The sequence below is a fragment of the Oncorhynchus gorbuscha genome, linkage group LG11 (genome assembly GCF_021184085.1).
Source record: "Oncorhynchus gorbuscha isolate QuinsamMale2020 ecotype Even-year linkage group LG11, OgorEven_v1.0, whole genome shotgun sequence".
Classification (NCBI taxonomy): Eukaryota; Metazoa; Chordata; class Actinopteri; order Salmoniformes; family Salmonidae; genus Oncorhynchus; species Oncorhynchus gorbuscha.
The window spans coordinates 33,539,580-33,565,135 of record NC_060183.1 but is presented as its reverse complement, the minus strand read 5'-3'; the positions used below and the strand labels follow the sequence as shown (position 1 = coordinate 33,565,135).

The 25,556-nt window shown below is 42.3% G+C and overlaps 1 protein-coding gene across 2 annotated transcripts in view; it reads left to right on the top strand.

Annotated features, from left to right (window-relative positions):
• Positions 1-25,556, top strand: part of LOC124048539 (cadherin-23-like) — a 548,925-nt gene that overhangs the window by 360,375 nt on the left and 162,994 nt on the right. For both annotated transcript variants that reach the window (XM_046369416.1, XM_046369417.1), the window contains exons 19-25: positions 7,632-7,748; positions 10,777-10,889; positions 11,096-11,203; positions 22,895-23,084; positions 24,108-24,253; positions 24,639-24,858; positions 25,266-25,418. In XM_046369416.1, coding sequence (XP_046225372.1) covers positions 7,632-7,748; positions 10,777-10,889; positions 11,096-11,203; positions 22,895-23,084; positions 24,108-24,253; positions 24,639-24,858; positions 25,266-25,418 — 1,047 coding nt within the window. The remainder of the gene's footprint in view (positions 1-7,631; positions 7,749-10,776; positions 10,890-11,095; positions 11,204-22,894; positions 23,085-24,107; positions 24,254-24,638; positions 24,859-25,265; positions 25,419-25,556) is intronic.

The window sequence follows — 25,556 nt, the reverse complement described above, 5'->3', positions numbered from 1 at the left end:
TAAAACGGGAACATTTTTGTATCCAATAATGACATAGCGCCCCCATAGGTTGAAGAGGTTAAACCCTGTTTCTGGTTGATGACAACAGCCACGCAAATACGACAACAGGTTGTTAGAAAGGTATTGACACAGGTTATTATTAATTGGAATACAAGGCTGTTTGCGGATGTTATAGAAAGGCAGTCGACAACCGCTAAGGTTTCTAAAGGGTTTTAACAATGTTATTTCATTATTTTGAGACCTTTGCACCTTTGCACATTACAAACCTTTATAAACACAACAAGTCTTAACACAATGGCGCTAGAGCAAATAACGTACATTTGACGGGTTCAAATCAAATCTCATTTGTCACATACACCGAATACAACAGGTGTAGACCTACGGTGAAATGTTTACTTACAAGCCCTTAACCAACAATGCAGTTTTAAGAAAAATAAGTGTTAAGTAAAAAACAGAGAAGTAAAAAAAATGGTACAAATAAAATGGTACAAATAATTATAGAGCAGCAGAATTTTTTTTGTTGTGAGGCTATATACAGGGGGTACCGGAAAAGAGTCAATGTGCTGGGGCATTGGTTAGCTGAGGTAATTTAGTTAATATAATATAATAATATAATAATATAATAATATATGCCATTTAGCAGACGCTTTTATCCAAAGCGACTTACAGTCATGTGTGCATACATTCTACATATGGGTGGTCCCGGGGATCGAACCCACTACCCTGGCGTTACAAGCGCCATGCTCTACCAACTGAGCTACACAGGATGTAAATGTAGGTATAGTTAAAGTGACTATGCATAGATGATAAACAGAGAGTAGCAGCAGCGTAAAGGGGGGGGGGCAAATAGTCTGGGTAGCCATTTGATTAGATGTTTAGGAGTCTTATGGCTTGGGGGTAGAAGCTGTTAAGAAGTATTTTGGACCTAGACTTGGCGCTCCGATAACGCTTGCCATGTGGTAGCAGAGAGAACAGTCTATGATTAGGGAGTCTGGAGTCTTTGACAATTTTTAGGGCCTTCCTCTGACACTGCCTGGTTTACGGTCCTGGATGACAGGAAGGTTGGCCCCACTGATGTACTGGGCCATACACACTACCCTCTGTTATGCCTTGCAGACGGAGGCCGAGCAGTTGCCATACCAGGCAGTGATGCAACCAGTCAGGATGCTCTCGATAGTGCAGCTGTATAACTGTTTGAGGATCTGAGGACTCATGTAAAATATTTTCAGTCTCCTGAGGGGGAATAGGTTTTGTTGTGCCCTCTTAACGACTGTCTTGGTGTGTTTGGACCATTATAGTTTATTGTTTATGTGGACACCATGCAACTTGAAGCCTTCAACCTGTTCCACTACAGCCCCGTCGATGAGAATGGGGGCATGCTCAGTCCTCCTTTTCCTGTAGTCCACAATCATCTCCTTTGTGTTGATCACGTTGAGGGAGGGGTTGTTGTTCTTGCACCACACGGCCAGGTCTCTGACCTCCTCCCTATAGGCTGTCTCATCATTGTTGGTGACCAGGCCTACCACTGTTGTGTCATCGGGCAAACTTAATGATGGTGTTGCAGTCGTGCCTTGCCATGCGTTCATCAGTGAATAGGGAGTACAGGAGGGGACAGAGCACACACCCCTGAGGGGCCCCTGTTTTGAGGATCAACGTGGCAGATGAGTTGTTACCTACCCTTACCACCTGGGGGCGGCCCATCAGGAAGTCTAGGTTTCAGTTGCAGATGGAGGTGTTTAGGCCCATGTTCCTTAACTTAGTGATGTGTTTTGAAGGCACTATGGTGTTGAACTGTAGTCAATGAACAGTATTCTCACATAGGTGTTTGTTTTGTCCAGGTGGGAAAGGGCAGTGTGGAGTGCGATTGAGATTGTGTCATCTGTGGATCTTTTGGGACAGTGTGCAAATTGGAGTGGGTCTTGGGTTTCTGGGAGTATATATAGATGTGAGCCATGACCAGCTTTTCAAGGGGCAGTAGTCATTTAGGCAGGTTACCTTCACTTTGTTGGGCACAGGTGTGTCTTATAATGTATCTTTAAGTTACCAATAACCTCCATCACATCACGAGGATCAAATTAAAACATAGAAGGGAAATGTATCTTAATGTAATTCAAGGGATTTCCAAGGGATTTTACATTTTCTCAAATTTCTTTGACAGAGAGGAACCCACATTCATCAGAAAAATATTTAAATTCACATGAAATAACATCAGGATCACTCTAGGTCTTATTTCCAACAATACATTGAGATGAGATAGTTGAATATGCCTTTTTCTTACAGATGAGAGGATACAGATAGCTGGACTATAAAGTATTCAAAAAGTCAGATGCCAGTGAGTGGTTCACACTTTGCCAGTGAGTGGTTCTCACCTCTCACCTCTGTCCAGTATCTGTGTTCTTTTACACATCATAATATTTTAATTTTATTGGCCAGTCTGAGACATGGCTTTTTCTTTGCAAGTCTGCCTAGAAGGCCAGAATCCTGAAGTCACCTCTTCACTGTTGAAGTTGAGACTGGTGTTTTGTGGTTACTATTTAATGAAGCTGACAGTTCATGCCAGCTGTTTAATGAAGCTTGCCAGCTGTTTTCAGTTTTCAGCTTGCAAAATATTTTTCTAGTGATCAATTAGCCTTTTAAAATGATTAACTTGGATAAGCTAACACAACGTGCCATTGGAACACAGGCGTGATAGTTGCTGATAATGGGCCTCTGTACGTTTATGTAGATATTCCATTAAAAATCAGCCGTTTCCAGCTACAATAGTAATTTACAACATTGCAGTTCTGATCAATTTGATGTTATTTTAATGGACCAAAAATGTGCTTTTCTTTCAATATCAAGCGCATTTCTAATTGAGTTTTTTCACAATTCCTGACATTTAATCCTAATAAACATTCCCTGCATTTGTTATGCAGGTGAGTGAGGACCCAAAAGCGACTTAACAGAAACTGAGTTTATTTAAGTCCAAACAGAAATAACATAATCCTCAATCCTTTACAGGAAATGTCCAAACGGGGAAAACAGAAATCCTCTAGTTGTAGAGGGGAATTGCAGGATAAGCGGCAACAGACTGCAGGTCCCTTCGGGTAGGCGCGGGCCGTAGCTGACAGAGACACCTGCTCACACGCAGCATCTGAAGATAAGGCAAAACACGACAGGATGGAACAAGAACACAGCAAACAACAAACAAGAATCCGACAAGGACAGAAGCAGAAACAGAGAGAGAAATAGAGACCTAATCAGAGGGCAAAATAGGGGACAGGTGTGAAAGAGTAAACAAGGTCGTTAGGAGAATGAGGAACAGCTGGGAGCAGGAACGGAACAATAGAGAGAGAGAGGGATAGAGAGAGGGAAAGAAACCTAATAAGACCAGCAGGGGGAAACGAATAGAAGAGAAAGCACAGGGACAAGACATGACAATATATGACAATACATGACAGCATTAGGTCAATTAGGATCACCACTTTCTTTTAAGAGTGTGAAATGTAAGAATAACAGTAGATAGAATGATTTATTTCAGCTTGTATTTATGTCATCACATTCCCAGTGGGTCAGAAGTTTACACACACTCAAATAGTATTTGGTAGCATTAAATTATTTTACTTGGTCAAATGTTTCAGGTAGCCTTCCACATGCTTTCCGCAATAAGTTGGCTGAATTTTGGCCCATTCCTCCTGACAGAGCTGGTGTAACTGAGTCAGGTTTGTAGGCCTCCTTGCTCTCACACTTTTTCAGTTCTGCCCACACATTTTCTATGGGATTGAGGTCATGGCTTTGTGATGGCCACCCTTACGTACAAAAATGATATGGTAATACAAGATTGAACCTTTCTGGCACAGGCGTTCCGCTAGCAACCTCGACCATATCCAGTGAAATTACAGAGTGCGAAATTAAAATTACAGAAATAGAAATATTTAACATTCATGAAAATACAAGTGTCATACACAAAATAAAGCGTAACTTCTTGTTAATCCAGCTGCTGTGTCAGATTTAAAAAATGCTTTACGGCGAAATCAAACCATGCGATTATCTGAGGACAGCGCCCCGCACACAAAACCATGAAAAACATTTTTTCAACCAGGCAGGTGCGTCACGAAAGTCAGAAATAGCGCTATAATAAAAGCCTTAACTTCTTCTGTTGGCACTCCAAAAGGTCCCAGCTACATCACAAATTGTCCTTTTGTTTGATAAAGTCCTTCTTTATAACCACAAAAACTCAGTTTAGCTGGCGCGCTTCATTCAATAAATCAAAAGTTTCCCTAATTCAAAATGTATACAAAATGAATCTGAAACGTTACCAATAAAATTCTCCGGATGTCAAAATACTGCCCCCTAGCCCAAAGAGGTTTTAAAAGCACAGTCAACTCAGTGTATGTAAACATCTGACCCACTGGAAGTGATACAGTGAATTATAAGTGAAATAATCTGTCTGTAAACTATTGTTGGAAAAATTACTTGTTTCAATCACAAAGTAGATGTCCTAACCATCTTGCCAAAACTATAGTTTGTTAAAAAGAAATTTGTGGAGAGGTTGAAAAACTAATTTTAATGACTCCAACCTAAGTATATGTAAACTTCCGACTTCAACTCTATATATCCTGTAGAAACATGCATTTTAATGACAGAAACATGTGGAAGAAATGTTCCAGTATGCTTCAGTTTGATACATTTTTCAGAAATGTGTTTAAATGTCACTGGGCTATTGGCGCCAATTTTTGGGTATCATTGCCCTTCTCCTAAACCTCACATTCCTGGCTGTTAAAGATGGTTGTAAGAGTTGTAAAAGATCGCCAGAGCATCTGTCTTTTGTCTCCTGACATACCTCAGGGCCACTCCGAGTCCTAAAAGGAGAAAGGGAGAGCAGTTTATTTGTTAGAACACAAAGAACAAATAAACCCTCATGGACGGGGCTGTAGTAGAGCAGTTTGAGAGCTTCATGTTCCTTGGCGTCCACATCACCAACAAACTAACATGGTCCAAGCTCACCAAGACAGTCATGAAAATGGCACGACAAAATCTATTCCCCTCAGGAGACTGAAAAGATTTGGCATGGGTCCTCAGATCCTCAAAAGGTTTTACAGCTGCACCATCAAAGGCATCCTGACGGGTTGTATCACTGCCTGGTATGGCAACAAGCTTCCTGCTATCCAGGACCTCTATACCAGGCAATGTCAGAGGAAGGCCCTAAAAGTTGTCAAAGACTCCAGCCACCCTAGTCATAGACTGTTTTCCCTGCTACCGCACGGCAAGCGGTACCAGAGCGCCAAGTCTAGGTCCAAGAGGCTTCTAAACAGATTCTAACCCCAAGCCATAAGACTCCTGAACATCTAATCAAATTTCTACCCAGACTATTTGCATTGCCCATTCTCCTCTTCTACGCTGCTGCTACTCTCTGTTATTATCTATGCATAGTCACTTTAATAACTCCACCTAAATGTACATATTACCTCAATTACCTCGACACCGGTGCCCCCACACATTGACTCTGTACCGGTACCCCCTGTATATAGCCCAGCTATTGTTTTTTTTTACTGCTGTTCTTTAATTATTTGTTATATTCACCTCTTATTTGTTTTGGTATGGGCTTGTAAGTAAGCTTTTCACTGTTAGGGCTACACCTGGTGTATTCGGTAATTTAATTTGGTTTTGATAGTCTCTAACAATGGGTGTCTTTGTCCCAAAGGCGGGAAGGCAGGTGGTCTGCTTATCGGTATGCTTATTGTGGACAGATTTTGAACGGGGGAGGTTATACAGACACACCTGGTTCCCAATTTGATGATGTATGTCTTGCAGTGAGAGTCGATTGGATACAAACGGATTTACTTCAATCAGTTCAGTCAGTAGTCCAGATGATCTCTTCCATATCTAGCTAGTTTATGCTTGTAGCTAGAAACTTCAGGGAGAATTTGAAACTTGTCTGCCCATGTTGGGACTTGGGAGAGTGTTCAGAATAATTTGTTAGTTATTTTTGGCGTAGTTGCACATTTTCAGTGAAAATCACTACTTAAAATGTGCTTTAGCTGTCACTCTGGCCTGATATTGGCTACACTATGTAGCTATTTCTCCCTACCAATATTGCATACACTATCTAGCTACTTCCCTCTGGCTTAGCGAGAGTGAAGGACACTGTGCACCGTGTTGTTGTGTTGCCGCAAGCTGGTTTCAAGATGGTTTCTACCAATATTACAAGTTATTTGTCGTGTGGGCTGCTAGCCTACTCAAAATGAAGTCAAGTGGGAAAGTTGAAAACGTTAGCTCCTGCTAACGACATGTGACAGCCTACAGCTGCCCGGTGGGAAGCAATTGCTGACCAGTGGGAAGAAACTCACGTTGGAACCACCTCGATACAATACTGTTGCATGGATCATTTGCATTTATTTTGCAATGGATTGTCGTTACGTTAGCTAATTGACATGTTACGGTGACATCCAGATGGTGTCCAATACTACAAGTTATTTCACCCTCGCCCACCGAAATAAACATGTCATGAATGCATTACGTAGTCAAATTAAATCCCTTTATTACATAAACAATTATATATCTACGGTTGGAGTCACTCACAGAAGACAGCTGGGTTGTGTCTAAAAATTACCCTTCAAAAACCCTGCTTCCTCCATCCTCCAATGCGCTTTGGGAGAGAGGCCAGGAGTGGTGGAAACAAGGACAATAAGTCACATTTTCAGACTGATGTTACACTTAGGTCAATGGCTAAAACTGGGTGTCCATTCATTACTTCCGTTCAATTCAAACAGCTTTGACATACTGTAGATCATTACAATGGCCTTGTACAATAATAATAGACTAGTTTAATGGCGAAACCTCACCCTATCACTTCTTATCCTTTACCTTGAGTTTCAATGATATTCCTTTCTTTGCGTTGGGTAGTTTTTTATGTTACGACTTGTATCCCCTCTTGTCTCATATTTTCTTATGTAGTTTTATATATTATTTTTAAGTGCTTAGCAGGCCAGTGCAGTTAAATTACTATCACTATTCATTCTCATGCATGTAATCAGAGTATACAATAGTTTTGTTTCCAATCACTGGATGAATTGAGATAAGTGACTATTCCCTCGTCCCCCAGAGCTGCTGCAGAGCTTGGCAAATGTGTCAGACACACACACACACACACACACACACACACACACACACACACACACACACACACACACACACACACACACACACACACACACACACACACACACACACACACACACACACACACACACACACACACACACACACACACACACACACATTGAAGTGCCAATTTGAAAGCAAAGTGGACTGTGGGTGTGGACCGTGGAGCTAACTTAACTAGCTAACCATGGGGCTCTGGACCTAGCCTCTCATCACCTTCCCTGGATATTTATCAGGGCTCTTCCATGCATGGACCATAATACCAAACAAGCTGCTGATAATCCACTAATCCATAAACCGACTCAGTGCCATTCTCTGTCAGTGTAGCTGAGTGTGAGAGAGTGGAGGTTGAAAGATGCCTGATTCCCCCCCTCTTGCTCCCCCTCTCTTTCACTCCTCATATATATTTGTACACCTGACTCTTCATATCCCTTCCTCTTTCTTCCCCTCTTTCTCACTCACTCCTTCACTCTCTCTCTCTTCCTCAGGGGCGACGGTTGTGTTTGTGAATGCCACTGATCTGGACGCCTCCCGGGAGTTTGGACAGGCCTCACTCATCTACTCCCTACAGGGCTCCTCCCAGTTCCGCCTCAACACACGCTCAGGTGAGTGTGTTTGCGTGTGTGTGCAAGGCGCAACTTTGTGTTGGATATCGTGGTGGTAAGGGACAATGGGTTCCGGTGTCAACACCCCTCTCAGATGTTTTGGTAACAGCTGTGAAATTGTTATTTCTGGTGAATTTTGAGGGGAAAATGTATCAAGAAATGTCCTATAAATTAGTCAGTATACCCCAATCACAACTGAAACCCCATATTTTTTTCTATATTACTTAAAACCGTGTTCTTAATGTTAACTGTTCAGAAAGTCACCTCCACACTCCATCTTTAATTACATTTCAATAGATGGGTTGGCTGACAACGTCACAAAAATGTTGTAAGCGTTTCCATGGGGCAGTAGTCTGTGTGTTGTTGTGATTCTGGATGGCCAGATTGATAGCAAGAATGACAAGAAACTGCCATGTGGGGAATTGTAAGTGGCTCGGTTCAGCTTGTTTCATCTTGTTATTGATACCATGTCTTGTTTTGTGGTGTTATTTTAAATGTCAATGCCTATATGGCTAAGCTAGCTAACCAACAACTGTAATGATGTATTTGGGAGACAACAAGTGCTCATTGTGCAAATCTATTCATGTCTTCAATAAACTTTGGAGACGAAATATGGCTTACAGTGGTCAAACATCTAAGCCAACCCTGTCTGTTTTTCCCCATAGTTGCGTACATCTCAGTTTTGTTGATAACAAATCAACCAGTATATGCCAAAACCCATTATTCTATTGGTGTACCCTTCACCACGCTTGGCTAGTAACTTGTATGGTCTTGAATAACTAATTTCTTATACCAAATTAACTTAAAAGGAGTCAAGGCAATCTGACTCCAGAAATGTCTTACTTGGTTACACAATTTAATTGCAGTATTAATTAATAAAATAATGAGTGAGAGTCAAATTATAACTCTTCAATATGGATCAAGCAATATACTTTAAAATAAACCAGTATGGTATCATACAAAAATATGTAGCAAAAAATTGTCATTCACCATCAACCTTATACAAAGATGGGCATATAGTGGAACAGAAAGGGGTCAGATCTACAGTCTCAATTCACTTAAATGCACCAAATACATTTTGGGCATATTGTTTTCCTATCTTTGGTATCCAGCTTCACCTGGTGGATATGACAGACGGCATCATAATTCAATCTGCTTTGCTCCATTGTTAAGCACAGCCATGCCTTCTACCTCCATGACAACCAAATTAAATCCAAATTCAGGCAACAACATTTGCTATAGCAAATGGGCTACACTTAGCAAAGATGAGAAGTTGAACCGATAGTTCCAATCTGTGTGCGATATAAATTGCTGTGCAAAGTGCTTTACCAGACAGCCTTATAACTACAATTCCAAATTGTCACATGATGATCTGTTCGTGCTCTCCCTGTGCCTCAACATGGTTGTGCTCTCCCTCTCTCTACTGACTGTCTCTGACCCCTGCCATGACAACCAAATTAAATCAGAAGGCAGGCAACAACTGTTTTGGGCTACAGTCAGCAAAGATGAGTGAGGAGTTGAACTGATAGTGCCTTATAACTCAAATTCTCACCTGATTACATATTAGTCCTCTGCCTGCCTCAACATGGGTGGTGCTCCCCGAACAGGCCACAACATGGGTGGTGCTCCCTGAACACAACCCACTGTTCCTAGGCCGTCATTGAAAATAAGAATTTGTTCTTAAAATACTTTCCTAGTTAAATAAAGATATAAAACAATATCATATGACAAAGATGGCTGGCCATAATGATGCTTATAATAGCTTATTAACATGAATTAGATTCTGTTTTTATTATATATATAATAATAATAATAATAATATATGCCATTTAGCAGACGCTTTTATCCAAAGCGACTTACAGTCATGTGTGCATACATTCTACGTATTAGCTGAACTATTTATTTACTTTCTGGCAATAGGTATAGCTAGCTATCTGACTACATAGTGCCAGTCTATAATGAATTGTAGAGTGTAGTGAGCTAGCTAGCTATGTAGCCATTCATTCATTTACTTAAAATCCTCTGCACTCCCCACAAAAATTGTATGTCCTGCACTTCCATCCTCATATTATGAGGCATGTCTTACCTTGTTTCAAAGTAGCCATGCCAAAATCAGGTCATAGAAATGTTAAGGGGATTTATTTTATAAACACTTCCTTACGCAATTGAAACCAGGATTTCTTTCATATTCTATTGGTTTTCAAATCAACATAATTTCATTGTCCATCAGCTATAGACTCAATCCTAGTCATATTAGCAACCCATGTTAATGTTTGCGTCTTTTAGATATCCCCTCTGTCTAAATTTGTAACAGATGTTTTAATTTCTGTCACATAAAATCGCTCACATGTGCAGTGCGCTTTTTAGAACAGTGTGTTCCCGCTCATTGCATTATGGAATATTCGTGCATATCCTACTGCCGTGTGTGCATTTCTGCGCTTATAATATGAAGAAGTTAATCAACAATTTAAGCTAAAGGGTCTGATCTGTTGCATCAGCCTCATTGCTTAAAAAATAATGTAGTGGTTCTATGAATTTTGGATCCAGAGTCTGTTTTGAATCATCTCAGACAGGCGATTAATTTCGAGCCCTGTAGCTACCCCTCCTCAACGAACACTACAAAGAGAAAGAGAGTGTGTGTGAGAGCGTAGTGTGTGCTGCAGAACTGTTACTTCAGACCAAAGCAATGCATTGGCTGGCTGCCTCTGGTAACCGGGCGCAACCAAAAGCGGCAGGGGATCCGATCGTAAAATGAGGAACTGAGTCACTGTGGTGCAAAGCAATTAAGAACGTGCCGAAAGCTCACTCCACAGCTAGCTTGAAATGTTGCGGATGGAGCCATCCAATCAGTACCTTTGGGTTGCTCAAACCGTTGGTCCGTTTGAGGAAGCAAAGCTGTTAGCAGAACACTTAACCCTGTTACACTAGAGAGCGAGTGTGCATGTTTGTATGTGACTAGTCATGCACGTCTGTGTGTTTCTGTACATGCTGTTGTGTGTTTGACCTATGCATTACCTGTGTGTTTCAGGAGAGATAACCACTACAGCCTTACTGGACAGAGAGCTGAAGTCAGAGTACATCCTGATTGTCAGAGCTGTGGATGGAGGGGTGGGGCCACTGCAAAAGACTGGCATTGCCACGGTAACCACCTCCATTCTCACACATCTTCCTGTTTCTTATTGCTCTCTGATCATTTAGATGCTTCTCTCTCTCTTTCTCTCTCTTTTTTTCTCTCTCTTTCTATCCCTTTCTGTCTCTCCATTTCTCTCACTCTCCCCCTCTTCTCTATCTTGAAGACTTTAACTGAACTCAGAACAGTCATTAACCCTTTCTACTCCTCCCTCCAGGTGAACATCACCATCCTGGACATAAATGACAATTCCCCCATGTGGCGAGACGAGCCCTACCACGCCAATGTGGTGGAGATGAGCCCCATCGACACTGACGTCATATCTGTGAGTTCAGCTTGCCTTGATCTTTGCCATTTGATGCCCTGACCCCCAGAAATGAACTATGGCTTGTACAGTAGATATGACAAAATTAGCACGTTTTTTTTTTGTGGTGAGCAGACTCCATGAGACAGACAGACCGCTGCCTTGTCCATAGCAATTCAATTGAAAGTAAGATTTTTCAACCACTTTACACTTTTTTTGTGGATAGGATTTTTCCTGTTCTCTTTCATCTGTGGTTTGGCAGGTAGCCTAGGGGTTAGAGCATTGGACTAGTAACCGCAAGGTTGCAAGATCAAATCCCTGAGCTGACAAGGTAAAAATATGTTGTTCTGCCCCTGAACAAGGCAGTTAACCCAGTGTTCCTAGGCCGTCATTGAAAATAAGAATTTGTTCTTAACTGACTTGCCTAGTTAAGTGAAAGTAAATTGGAACCTTAAACAAATTTAAATTATTATACCTATGACTGCAGGGTATTTTGGAGGAAATAAATTGACTGTGTTGTACAATGTGTATCCAGAGGAAACATACTAAATGGATAAGGGATAAAGAGACACTTCTACAGGTAGTGCAGAGTCTGCTGACAGACAAATAAATACTTGATACAGCCTAACCGACTGTGCTCGAGCAGAAAGTCGACAACTCAACTATGAGACATACAATACATGAGGTTTAGAATTTGGGGGTGAGTGACAGTTCTACATGTAGTACTTTTGGGTAACGGAAAGAGTTGATGGCAGTGAGCATATGTATACCTGACCCGCTATGTTCTGACAGTAAAGTGGAAAAATACAACAAGTGTCCAACAGTGCAAATTAACTCCTGGACATACAGTACCAGTCAAAGATTTGGACACACCTACTCATTCAAAGGTCTTTCTTTATTTTAATATTTTCTACATTGTAGAATAATAGTGAAACCATCAAAACTATGTAACCAAAAAAGTGTTAAACAAATCAAAATATATTTGAGATTTTAGATTATTCAAAGTAGCCACCCTTTGCCTTGATGACAGCTTTGCACACGCTTGGCATTCTCTCAACCAGCTTCACCTGGAATGCTCTTCCAACAGTCTTGAATGAGTTCCCACATATGATGAGCACCTGTTGGCTGCTTTTCCATAACTCTGTTGTCCAACTCATCTCAAACCATCTCAATTGGGTGATTGTGGAGGCCGTCATCTGATGCATCACTCTTTTTCTTGATCAAATAGCCCTTACACAGCCTGGAAGTGTGTTGGGTCATTGTCCTGTTGAAAAACTGAGGAAGCAAACCAGCATATCGCTGCAGAATCCTGTGGTAGCCATGTTGAATTCTAAATAAATCACTGGCAGTGTCACCAGCAAAGCACCCCCACACCATCACACCTCATCCTCCATGCTTCACGGTGGGAACCACACATGTGGAGATCATCCATTCACCTCCTCCTTGTCTCACAAGTGGTTGGAACCAAACATCTCAAATGTGGACTCATCAGACCAAAGGACAGATTTCCACTGGTCTAATGTCCAATGATGGTGTTTCTTGGCCAAAGCAAGTATTTTCTTCTTATTGGTGTCCTTTAGTAGTGGTTTCTTTGCAGCAAAAAGGCCGGATTCACGCAGTCTCCTCTGAAAAGTTGATGTTGAGATGTGTCTGTTAACTCTAATGAACTTATCCTCTGCAGCAGATGTAACTCTGGGTCCTCCTTTCCTGTGGCGGTCCTCATGAGAGCCAGTTTCATCATAGCGCTTGTGTCACGCCCTGACCTTAGAGAGCCTTTTTTATGTCTCTTTTTGGTTTGGTCAGGGTGTGATTTGGGTGGGCATTCTATGTCCTTTATTTCTATGATTTGTGTTTCTATGTGTTGGCCAGGTATGGTCCTCAATCGGGGACAGCTGTCTATCGTTGTCTCTGATTGGGAATCATACTTAGGTAGCCCTTTTTCCCTCCTTTCAGTGTGGGTAGTTATCTTTGTTAGTGGAACTTCCCCCTGAAATTGACAAAAATGAATGGGAACATATTTGCACTGTAACAACAATATAGAACAAACAACAATACAAACAACAAACAACAATATACACGGAGTATGCACGGTGTCCAATGCCATATGGCAAATGCAAAGTGTAACACTGCAAAATGAACATACTTTTGTCATATTTGATTATCATAATTTGTTGTTTTGCTTGTCCATAAGGCATATGTTTTGTCCATTTGCAATATGAAGACTTCCTATTCATAGGAAGTCAAAGGTCACTTTTTTGGGGGCCAAATGCCATAAGAAATGTCCAAATGCAATATGAAAGATTTGATAGTGCCGAATCAGGATGTTAAGTCCATTTGCCATGTACCATCACAAATTTGACAAGCTCAAAAATACTGCAGAAATGTAAAATTGACTGGCCTGATGAATTCGGGATGGCCGGGCAGTGATAGTGGTTCCTCTCCATTGCTCGTTGTGTTGATTTCATCATGTCCATTTGGTGTTTTTCACTGTTGAATCATATTGCAAATGCACTGTGCATGCACAGTTCCAAGAGGGTATGTAAGCTTCACGGTTGTTTTTCGTTTTTTGTTTTGTTGGCGACATTTTAAATAGAAAGAGAAATGTACGCTCACCACGCTGCACTCTGGTCTACTTCCAATGACACCCGTGATAGCTTGAGGGTTTTTGCAACTGCACTTAAGAACTCAAAGTTCTTGAAATGTTTCGTATTGACTGACCTTCATATCTTGAAGTAATGATGGACTGTCGTTTCTCTTTGATTGTTTGAGCTGTTCTTGCCATAATTTATACAACAGGTGGGTCTAATCCTGAATGCTGATTGGTTAAAACCGCATTCCAGCCGGTGTCTATTTCACAAGTTACCTCCGGCTAAATCTATGACGTTGAAATGTTCATTTACTCTGTTCCATCTCACTGCGCAATCCACTGTCTCATCAAGCCTGCCAGGAAATGTAAACTTCATCTCCACTATAAAAAGCATCGAGACATTATCTCAAAATCAAACAGCTAAAGCAAGGAAAATATATCACAAACAGCCACCCTCCTATCACCGATAAGGACATGGCCCAGCTCCAAAACTCCCAGGCTTTGAATCCCGATACACCAAGGGTTCTGGTCCAGAAAGTGTGGTTCGGCCTCCAGTTACATCTGGGTCAAAGACGGGAACAGACAACTAAAACCCAACTCATTCCTTGTAAAAACAGATGAGAACGGTCTATGGTATATTGTTTGTTGTGTTATTTCTAAGTTGCACACGTAATTAGGCTACTGGAAAACAATATTATAACAATGCATTCTCGCTCTCAGATACGCCACTCTCGCATATAACAAGGCCACAAAGAATCATCTGGACCCAAGGGAGAGGGACATGGAGTCCAAGAGGGGATGTATGTTCGAGCAGCCAGAGAATCCACTATGCCCGGTGGCATCACTGGAGAAATATCAATTGAAATGCCCGGAGAATGCCCTTACATTTTATCTCTACACACTTCTACCCAAGATCTGCACTGCAGCGGGAACAACGACATACACAAATCACAGCATCAGGACCACGACAGTCCAGAAAGTGGCCAATTCTGGTTTGTAAGCAAGGGAGAATATGTCAGTGAGTGGGCATCGTTGCGAAAGTTGGCTCCATAGCTTCTGGCGTCCGTCACTGACAGACAGAAAACGCTGGAGCAACATCCTGGCCGAAAACAAAGACAACACTGCAGCACCATCAACACCCAAAAGGCTGAAGCAAGGCAGCAGAAGTAGTAGCACAGACTCCAACAGATATTTCAACCAATGCACAATCCAGGGGAATGTACAGATAAATGTGACATACAATAAGTCACTATAGCTATGTCAGCTGTGATGGATAACAAAGAGAGTGTATGGATTGATTTATCAATATCAGCTCAAATGAATGTCATGGATTGTCTTAACAAGAGAGCACATTTTCTCTGCCAGGCAAAGTCACGCATCATAAGCTCATTGTTATGGATATATTGAAATAAATCAAACTAGAAAACAGCTTAAACATGTGCAAATGCAGCTATTTTGCTGATATTCTGGCTGCACTTTTTGACGTGAATGTAAATTAGCTGTAGTTGGCTAGCTAGCAAGGAAGGGATAAGAATGTTGCCAGTCAGTATGGCAATGGAACATTTAGACCGAACGACTGGGTCGCGTTTATAGATGCAGGACAAAAAGAACAAAAGATTGGGTCGTGTCTCCAGCAACCCTAGATTTGTGTCGGGACTATATCTTGTGGAAGGATGAAATAGTATGAATACATTTATCAAAATAACGTTTTTTTTTTAATTAAAATATGTTGATCATTATTTTATTATGTTGGTAACCCGTTGTATAAAAGTGATAATGATCGAGAAGCCGGTGTTTGTTGGATATATTCGCACATTATTATCCCTCCCTCATTGTTCTGCTGGTGTCTTTGGCAACGTGTTGTCACTGCTGAACACCTGATTGTCCATTGTTATCAAGGTGCCGGTCAGTGTAATTAAGGGAGTCCGATTGCTAATTAAAATGTAGCCTGCAGTCAAATGCATTGCAAATTACCCTGCTGCTGGGCTGGTAGGGAAGAGAGAAAAGTAATCACAGTGGAACGAGAGATAAAGAGACTTGTGGTTGGCAATGAAATGTTTATCTTTCTGCTTTTCCCTCTCTCTTCACCCCCTCCATTATGGTGGAACTGGAGAAAATGGAGAGATGAAGAGAAAGAGAACAAGTGGTAGTACAGTGGTTCTCTCTGTAAAAGTTGTGTCATACTGCAACACACCTTGCGGGCTGCAGCAGAATTCTATAAGACTGTAATGACCTGACTAGATCATAATTGAACAATTGTCCAGAAAGAGGCTTGAGTTTGCAAATTGACGGTTTATTAAACCAACTTTACACAGGTTACTGTTTGGGCCGAAGCACACGCCAAATAGATGACAGATAACCCACAAGCCAATCGTGACCTTCTATTGTGAAGCCAAGACGTAAGAGAGAGAGAACAAAGGCTGAACCTGGTCTTAACTTCCAATGCTCCACCCCCCTGCCCAACCCCCCTCCACGCCACTCCGCCAACCACCAGGATGCCCGGCATCAGAACATTCCAGGCATTCCCGTGATTGGCAGATAGCAGGTTGATTGACATGTCGGACCCCGCGAACACCGGGTACTGGTCAGTACAACACAACCACCTCCTAGCCTAACACATAACACACAGCTGTCTGTGCGGGTCGCTACAAGACGTTATTTAATTGTCAGCCATTGTTGCTATTAATGCTACTTAGTGCTAGTTTGACCACCAGAGGCCATCTTTGAGAAACATTAGACTTTTTGTAGTGTTGGCTGTACCAGAGCAGTGGTTTCCAAAAAAGTCCTGTACCCCTTCAAACATTCAACCTCCAGCTACATACCCCCTCTAGTGCCAGGGTCAGCGCACTCTCAAATGTTGTTTTTTGCCATCATCGTAAGTCTACCACACACACACATGTATTAAACATGAGAATGAGTGAGGTTTTGTCACAACCCGGCTCGTGGGAAGTGACAAAGCGCTCTTACAGGACCAGGGGACAAATAACAACATAATAATAATCAAAAATTTTGCTCTTTATTTAGCCATCTTACATATAACACCTTGTGTTAATTAAAAAATATTGAATAACTCACCACAGGTTAATGAGAAGGGTGTGCTTGAAAGGATGCACATAAATCTGCAATGTTGGGTGTATTGGAGAGTCTCCATCTTAAATTATTTTCCACATATAGTCTGTGTCTGTATTTTGTTTTCATGCTAGTGAGGGCCGAGAATCCACTCTCACATACTCTACCGTTCAAAAGGTTGGGGCAACTTAGAAATGTCCTTGATTTAGAAAGAAAAGCACATTCTTTTGTCCATTAAATTAGCATCATATTGATCAGAAATACAGTGTCATAGTGAGGTGCGTACTGGCGGCAGAGAAGTCAGGTGCAGGAGAGCGAAAACGGAGTGACAACGGTGTCATTTTAATATCCATAAACCACAGTCAACAGAACAATACAATAAATGGGTCAAACAAAACCGGGTAAATACCAGCATACCGTGCATAAGCACTACAAGAAACAATTACCGACAAGGACATGAGGGGGAACAGAGGGTTAAATACACAACATGTAATTGATGGAATTGGAACCAGGTGTGATGGAAGACAAGACAAAATCAATGGAAAATGAAAAGTGGGTCAGCAGTGGCTAGAAGGTCAGTGACTTCGACCGCCGAACGCCATCCGAACAAGGAGAGGGACCAACTTCGTCAGAAGTCGTGACAAGTGTAGACATTGTTAAGGTTGTAAATGACTATTGTAGCTGAAACTGCAGATTTTTTATATAATATCTACAGTACATACAGAGGCCCATTATCAGCAACCATCACTCCTGTGTTCCAATGGCACGTTGTGTTAGCTAATCCAAGTTTATAATTTTAAAAGGCTAATTTATCATTATAAAACCCTTTTGCAATTATGTTAGCATAGCTGAAAATGGTTGTGCTGATTAAAGAAGCAATACAACTGGCCTTCTTTAGACTAGTTGAGTATCTGGATCATCTGCATTTGTGGGTTCGATTACAGGCTCAAAATGTCCAGAAACAAAAACCTTTCTTCTGAAACTCGTCAGTCTATTCTTGTTCTTAGAAATAGTCCATGCGAGAAATGACCAAGAAACTTAAGATCTCCTACAACGCTGTGGACTACTCCTTTCACAGAACAGCCCTAACCGGAATAGAAAGAGGAATGGGAGGTCCGGTGCACAACTGAGCGAGAGGACAAGTGCATTAGAGTGTCTAGTTTGAGAAACAAACACCTCACAAGTCCTAAACTGGCAGCTTCATTAAATAGTACCCACAAAACATCAGTCTCAATGTCAACAGTGAAGAGGCGACTCTGGGATGCTGGCCTTCTAGGCAGAATTCCTCTTATCCAGTGTCTGTGTTTTTTGCCCATCTTAATATTTAATTTTTATTGGCCAGTCTGAGATACGTCTTTTTCTTTGCAACTCTACTTAGAAGGCCAGCAACACGGAGACGCCGCTTCACTGTTGACGCTGTGACTGATGTTTTGCGTGAGCAACTGCTTACACACGTGTTGCCACTCCACTCGGTCTCCCTGTCATGGCTTTTGCACCATCAGTACAGATTCCAAAACATTTTGACCACCAAAATCCATTTGATGTCGCAAAGCTGTCCAGTACTTTAAAAATATCCTCTCATGTTGTCCTGGTTTCCAGAAGAGGATGTCTTCCTTATTTGACCCCCCCCATAAATGTAATGGACATATACCAGAAGCCGTGTCAGGCCCTGTTGACTCATCCAGCTATAACGCATATAATTCACTGGCCTGTCTGTGAAGTAGTAAATGTTTCAAAATGTTTCTCAGCCATGTTTTGAAACAATTACTGCTTCTCATACAAATCAGTGAATTATATGTGTTACAGCCATGTCACTGATGCTATGTGAAACAGTGTTGTTTGATGAAGACATTGTCTGTATAGTTTTGGGGGCCTTCTTCCCCAGCATTGTCCCAGCCATATCCATGGCAGCAGGAAGAATTAAGTCCTCCACGATAGTTTGGGGCTTGCCTGTCCTAGCCACTCTAATTGTAGGCTAACCAATACCCAAATGGAGACTCAGTGAAAATAAGATAAAAGACCAGTTCCCATGCTTATCTCAAATCAGCGCAAAACTATATAGTTGACCACACAAGGGGGGGCTATTGCCTCAAATCCTATTATAACAATTGGATGATTGCAGGCCAGACCATAATAAGTGTATAATATTGGCACAATTAATTGGCCTACACTTCAAATGTAACATGTTTAACACATATGATTAGTTCATAATACATTCTAAGCATAGAACTTTCAGTGGCCTTCTCGCCCCATATAGGGGCCCGATGCAGAAACATTGAATCGTTAACTGCAAGATGAACACACAGCTTTTTTATGGACATATTCTGTTACTTGAACGGGTTCAATCTGCAGTTACAAGGAACATGGAAGCAGTCGCAGACAAGGTGGAGGAATTTGAGGCCTTTACTAGGAAGCTTGAGTTGTTCTATTTGCACTGTCATGCCCTGGTCTTAGTTATCTTTGTTTTCTTTATTCATTTGGTTAGGTCAGGGTGTGCCATGGGGGATTTATGTGTTTTTTTCCAGTCTAGGGGTTTCGTATGTTTATGGGGCTGGACCATATTTAGGCAGCCATGTTCTTTGGTATTTTGTGGGTGATTGCAACACAAAGACAGAAGACAATCACCCACAAAATACCCAAAGAACATGGCGGCCTAAATATGGTTCCCAATCAGAGACAACGACAGACAGCTGTCTCTAATTGAGAACCAATCTAGGCAACCATAGATATAGGCAGCCATAGACATACAAAACTACCTAGGAAGGTGCCAGCCCCATAAACATACAAAACCCCTAGAAAAGGCAAAACACATAAATCCCCCATGTCACACCCTGACCTAACCAAAATAATAAAGAAAACAAAGATAACTAAGGCCAGGGCGTGACAGTACCCCCCCCCCCCCCCCCCCAAAAAAAAAAAGTGCGGACTCTAGCTCAGGACTGAGGGCAGCTCAGGACTGAGGGGTAGCCCAGAACTGAGGTGTAGCCCAGGACTGAGGGGTAGCCCAGGACTGAGGGGTAGCTCAGGACTGAGAGATAGCTCAGGCTGGTTGACGTCTCTGGCAGCTCCTGGCTGACGTAAATATTTTTGTCAGATGTTACTATAGAATACTGAAGTGTAATTACAAGCATTTCATAAGTGTCAAAGGCCTTCATTGACAATTACATGAAGTTGTTGCGAAGAGTGAATATTTGCAGTGTTGATCCTTCTTTTTCAAGACCTGTGCAATCTGCCCTGGCATGCTTGTCAATTAACTTCTGGGCCACATCCTGACTGATGGCAGGCCATTCTTTCATAATCAATGCTTGTAGTTGTCAGTATTTGTGGGGTCTTGAGGATTGACCACAAGTTCCCATTGGGATTAAGGTCTGGGGAGCTTCCTGGCCATGGACCCAAAATATAGATGTTTTGTTCCCCGGGCCACTTAGTTATCACTTTTTCCTGATGGCAAGGTGCTCCATCATGCTGGAAAAGGCATTGTTCATTACCAAACTGTTCTTTATTAATGGATGTATTCTTAGGCAAATTGTGAGCCCACTCCCTTGGCTGAGAAGCAACCCCACACATGAATGGTCTCAGGATGCTTTACTGTTGGCATGACACAGGACTGATGGTAGCACTCACCTTGTCTTCTACGGACAAGCTTTTTTTACGGATGCCCTAAACAATCAGAAAGGGGATTCACCAGAGAAAATGACTTTACCCCAGTCCTCAGCAGTCCAATCCCTGTACCCTTGGCAGAATATCAGTCTGTCCCTGATGTTTTTCCTGGAGAGAAGTAGCTTCTTTTCTGCCCTTCTTGTCACCAGGCCATCCTCCAAAAGTCTTCGCCTCACACCTGCCTGCTGCCATTCCTGAGCAATCTCTGTACTGGTGGTGCCCCGATCCTGCAGCTGAATCAACTTTAGGAGACGGTCCAGGCGCTTGCTGGACTTTATTGGGCGCCCTGAAGGCTTCTTCACAACAATTGAACCACTCTCCTTGAAGTTCTTGATGATCCGATACATGGTTGATTTAGGTGCAATCTTACTGGCAGCAATATCCTTGCCGGTGAAGCCTTTTTTTTGTGCAAAGCAATGATGACAGCACGTGTTTCCATGCAGGTAACCATGTTTGACAGAACAATGATTCCAAGCACCACCCTCCTTTTGAAGCTTCCAGTCTGTTATTCAAACTCAATCAGCATGACAGAGTGATCTCCAGCCTTGTTCTCATCAACACTCACATCTGTGTTAATGAGAGAATCACTGACATGATGTCAGCTGGTCCTTTTGTAGTACTCACCCTCGTCCCCCTTACCCCCCTCTGACCAAAGAGTTGATGTGTGCCACCTGCTGAGCGCAGTGAGCAGATGAATTTAGTCGCAGTGCCCTGGGGAAAGGCTAGAGCCCTACACACACACACACACACAGTCAGACGGTTTTCAACCCCCACCCTCCCACACACATGCACACACATACTCACACACACAATTGGTCATCTAATCTCTAATGAGGTTACTTAACCTAATTAAAAAACAAAATTATATTTCCTGCTGATATCTATGTAAGTGGAGGCCACAGTTCAGTAGACAAGGCTAATGTTATAATTGTATGTTCTCTCCTAAGACTTAGATTGATTAATTTAAATGGACTTTGGGGCTACCTATGAATAAGTTTCCCCTCACCCTTAAATCTCCTTCCACTACTGTCCACTATTTTTTCATTCTCTTTGTCTCTCTCTCCCTCTCTCGCTCCTCTCTTTCTAATTTTCTTCATAATTGTTATGACTGAATGATGAATGATGTTCCCAAAGTAAACTGCCTGTTGCTCAGGCCCTGATGCTAGGATATGCATATAATTGGTACCATTGAAAATAAAACACTTTGAAGGTTGTTAAAATGTTAAAATATAACACAATACATATAACACAATACATATGGTAGGAGAAAATCCAAAGAAAAACCAACCGGAAATGTTTTTTCTTTGAGAGAATATCCTCTTGGGGCATACTGGAAATTAGCTCCCTGGATGCAATTCCTATGGCTTCCACAGGGTGGCAGAAGTCTATGTTCAAGATTTCAGGCTTGGAACTACCAAAACTAATAAGAAATATCAGTTTTTGTACAGAGACAAAGTCTTGGAAATTTGTGTTTGTGCGCGCCATGAAGACAAGATGCACCTGCTAAAATTGGTTCCCTATTGAACATACTTATTTCCGTAAGAAATATTATAGTGCGATTACATGTTAGGGTATCTGAGGAGTGAATAGAAACATATTTTGACTTGTTGAAACAAAGTTTAGGGGTAGATTTTTGGATTCCTTTCTCTGCATGTTGAACGAGTGGATTACTCAAATCGATGGCGCCAACTAAACTGACTTTTTTTTGGGATATAAAAAAAGATATCTAACAAAACGACACTACATGTTATAGCTGGGACCTTTTGGATGACAAATCATAGGAAGATTTTCAAAAGGTAAGTGAATATTTCATCGTTATTTGTGAAAATATTTTAAAGTGGGGCGCCGTCTTCAAACAATCGCATGACATGTTTTCGTTGTAATAGCTACTGTAAATCGGACAGTGCAGTTAGATTAACAGGAATGTAAGCTTTCAACCGATAACAGACACTTATATGTACCTAAATGTTTAATATCCATAATTTGTATGATTATTTATTTGAATTGCACGCCCTCCAGTTTCACTGGAAGTTGTCCTGCTAGTGGGACGCCTACCTTCCTAGTCCTTTAATAATTCAAGACCTGCAAAACCTTTGTTCCTCTATTGACCAATTAACCAGTTTCCAGCGTTTTCTTCATCAGTGCGGTGAATAATTGATCAGCTCTTTAAAAAAATCATGCCGCAATCTCGGCCCAGCGTATACATTACCTATCACGTTAGATATTAGGTTGTTGTGCGGTGCTGTTGCAGTGATTGTCAGATTTTCCCCCACTAAGACTCATTCCTTCTTTCTTTCATCATTCCTCCTCTCTCCCCTCCCTCCTCCTTTCTCTCATCTCCCTCCTCTCCCCACTTTCCCTTCCCCCCTCACCCCCCCCCCCATACATCCCTCCAGGTGCTAGCGATAGACCCAGATGTTGGGGACAATGGGACAGTGGTGTACAGCATCAGCCCAGAGAACCCCTTCTACACCATCAACAGCAGCACAGGCAAGATCAGGACCAGCGGGGCCGTGCTGGACAGAGAGAGGTCCAACCCAAAAGACATCCTGCTCATGAGGACCATCATCGTGTCTGCTGTCGATCGTGAGTCCCATACCAGGCCAGAACTCTGCCTGTTGGTTGGTCGGTTGGTTTGTTGTTCTGTGTGTCTGGCTGGCTAGCTGTTTATCTGGGACTGAGACAGTGTGTGTGTGTGTGTGTGTGTGTGTGTGTGTGTGTGTGTGTGTGTGTGTGTGTGTGTGTGTGTGTGTGTGTGTGTGTGTGTGTGTGTGTGTGTGTGTGTGTGTGTGTGTGTGTGTGTGTGTGTGTGTGTGTGTGTGTGTGTGTGTGCGCACAGAGAGACTGTCTGGGGCTGAAGAGTCTGTCAGTCTCTCAGCATGTACTATCTAAATTACATTGTGCGTTCATATATGAGTCTCTACTTTAAAGAGTAACTGCCCCAAAAAGCCACTTCTCATTTAGAAAAAGGCTTATGTGGCATCGATATGAGTCAGAAACATGTATTCTAATTTCAAAATTGACTACAAAGATTAAATAGGATAATTTGGGTTATAAAGTCATTCTCGTCCAAAACTGAGATTTACAAAAAGATAGGCAAAAATGCTACGTCAAGGAATGAAGGTCACCATTTATTTCAATCCTGCCCAAATGCCCACCGCTGGCAGCACCAAAGTAATCATCAATTCGGAGCGCAGCTGCATGTGACCCGATTGTAATGACCATGGTCAATTTGGTTCACATTCGATATCCCCATGGGGCTATTAGGGACCATCAATAAATTACACAATATTTTAAATGTCAATGGCTCCAAATTTATGTGACTTAAAAAACTCAAACCAACTATAAATTGTAGAATATTAAACGCATTTAATGAAGCCCCAAAAAAGTTAAATATGAACTTTGTCCCATTTACATTGTGTAATTTATTGATGGTCCCTAACTAGCCCCAGGCTATCCAATGTCAAACCAACTTTGCCACGGTTGCACACCAGCCGGCTGAAGCTAAGTTGGCTATCACTAGCTAGTCTAGGCCACCTCTGGTAAAACTTTTATTGGAGTTTTGTGCTCCTGTAAATGCTGTGTTTGTACCTCTGGCGCCCACTCCAGTTGGCAGACCTCCACTGCGTTCCTCAGTCAGCACCACAGTGTACGTCAACTTGCTGGACCTTAATGACAATGACCCCATCTTCCTTAACCTGCCCTTTGTGGCCGAGGTGCCAGAGGGCCTGCCTAGTGGATCCTCTGTGTTCAAGGTCAGTACACCATTACAATATGTCATTAGAGTTAGATGCTTGTGTAATTGTATCAGATGAATCAGATGGAAGTGTGTGAGGGCTAATTAAATAGTTTCTTTGTTTCTGTTTTCCCCTGTCTGTCATGTCCTCCTCTCACTTCTATTCTCCCCACCACTTCCATATCTTTGTCCCGCTCTGTCCCCTCTATCTCTTATCCCCACATCTCATCTTACTCTTCCCCTCTCCCTTCTCCCCTTTCCTCTCATTTCCTTTACTCTCCTCTCCTTCCCTTCCATCCTTTCATCTGCTCCTCCTCTCTCTCTCTCTCTCTCTCTCTCTCTCTCCTCTCTCTCCTCCCTCCCTCCTCTCTCTCTCTCAATTCCTATCTCCTCTCCTTCATCAGATCCAGGTGGAGGACCCTGATCAGGAGGAGAATGGTATGGTTACCATGGGGCTACTGGTGGGCATGCCACGCGTTGATTTTTATCTCAACACCACCACGGGTGTGCTGTACTCAACGGCAACTCTGGACCGCGAGCAGATTAGCCTGTACCACCTGAGGATCGTGGCGTACGACCAAGGGCAGAACCCACGCACCTCCACCAGCACCCTTACCATCACAGGTTTGCAAGCATCAGGGCCTGTAATCACTTACTGTCTCAGAGTATGTGTGCTGATCTAGGATCAGTTTTGCCTTTCAGATCATAATGACTAAGACAGGGGGGACCTGATCCTAAATCACCACTCCTACTTTGAGACGCTTTGTGAATACAGGTCATGGCTGGTCCAACATTCAAATTGTATACCATATAAAAAATTGATTAAAGACAGTATTTTGCTAAGTATAGCACTACCTGCTGGTCAGAAGCATATATTTTAGAAGCGCTGGGAGAAGAATGACCATCTGTTAAATGTGTTGCTTGTCGTGTCTGCCTATTGAGCATGATGAAAGTTATTTTACAAGAGACAATGTGTCTCTCTGTCTCTCTTTGTCTGTCTGTCTGCTTGCCTGTCACTCTGTGTCCCTCAGTCCTAGATGCCAACGACGAGACCCCCACCTTCTTCCCCAAGGTGTACAACGTGTCCCTGCAGGAGAGCGTCCCCAGGGACCATGTGGTGGCTCGCCTCAACTGCTCCGACAATGACGCTGGCCTTAACGCCGAGCTCAGCTACTTCATCACAGGTCAGTGGTCAAACTAAGGCCATGGCAGACTGTGTGTGCGTGTGTGTGTGAGTGGTTGGGCAAGACGTAGAGTTGTATTATGTGAATGTGCTACTACTTGTTTATGTGTATGTGTGTGTGCATGCATACTTGTGTGTG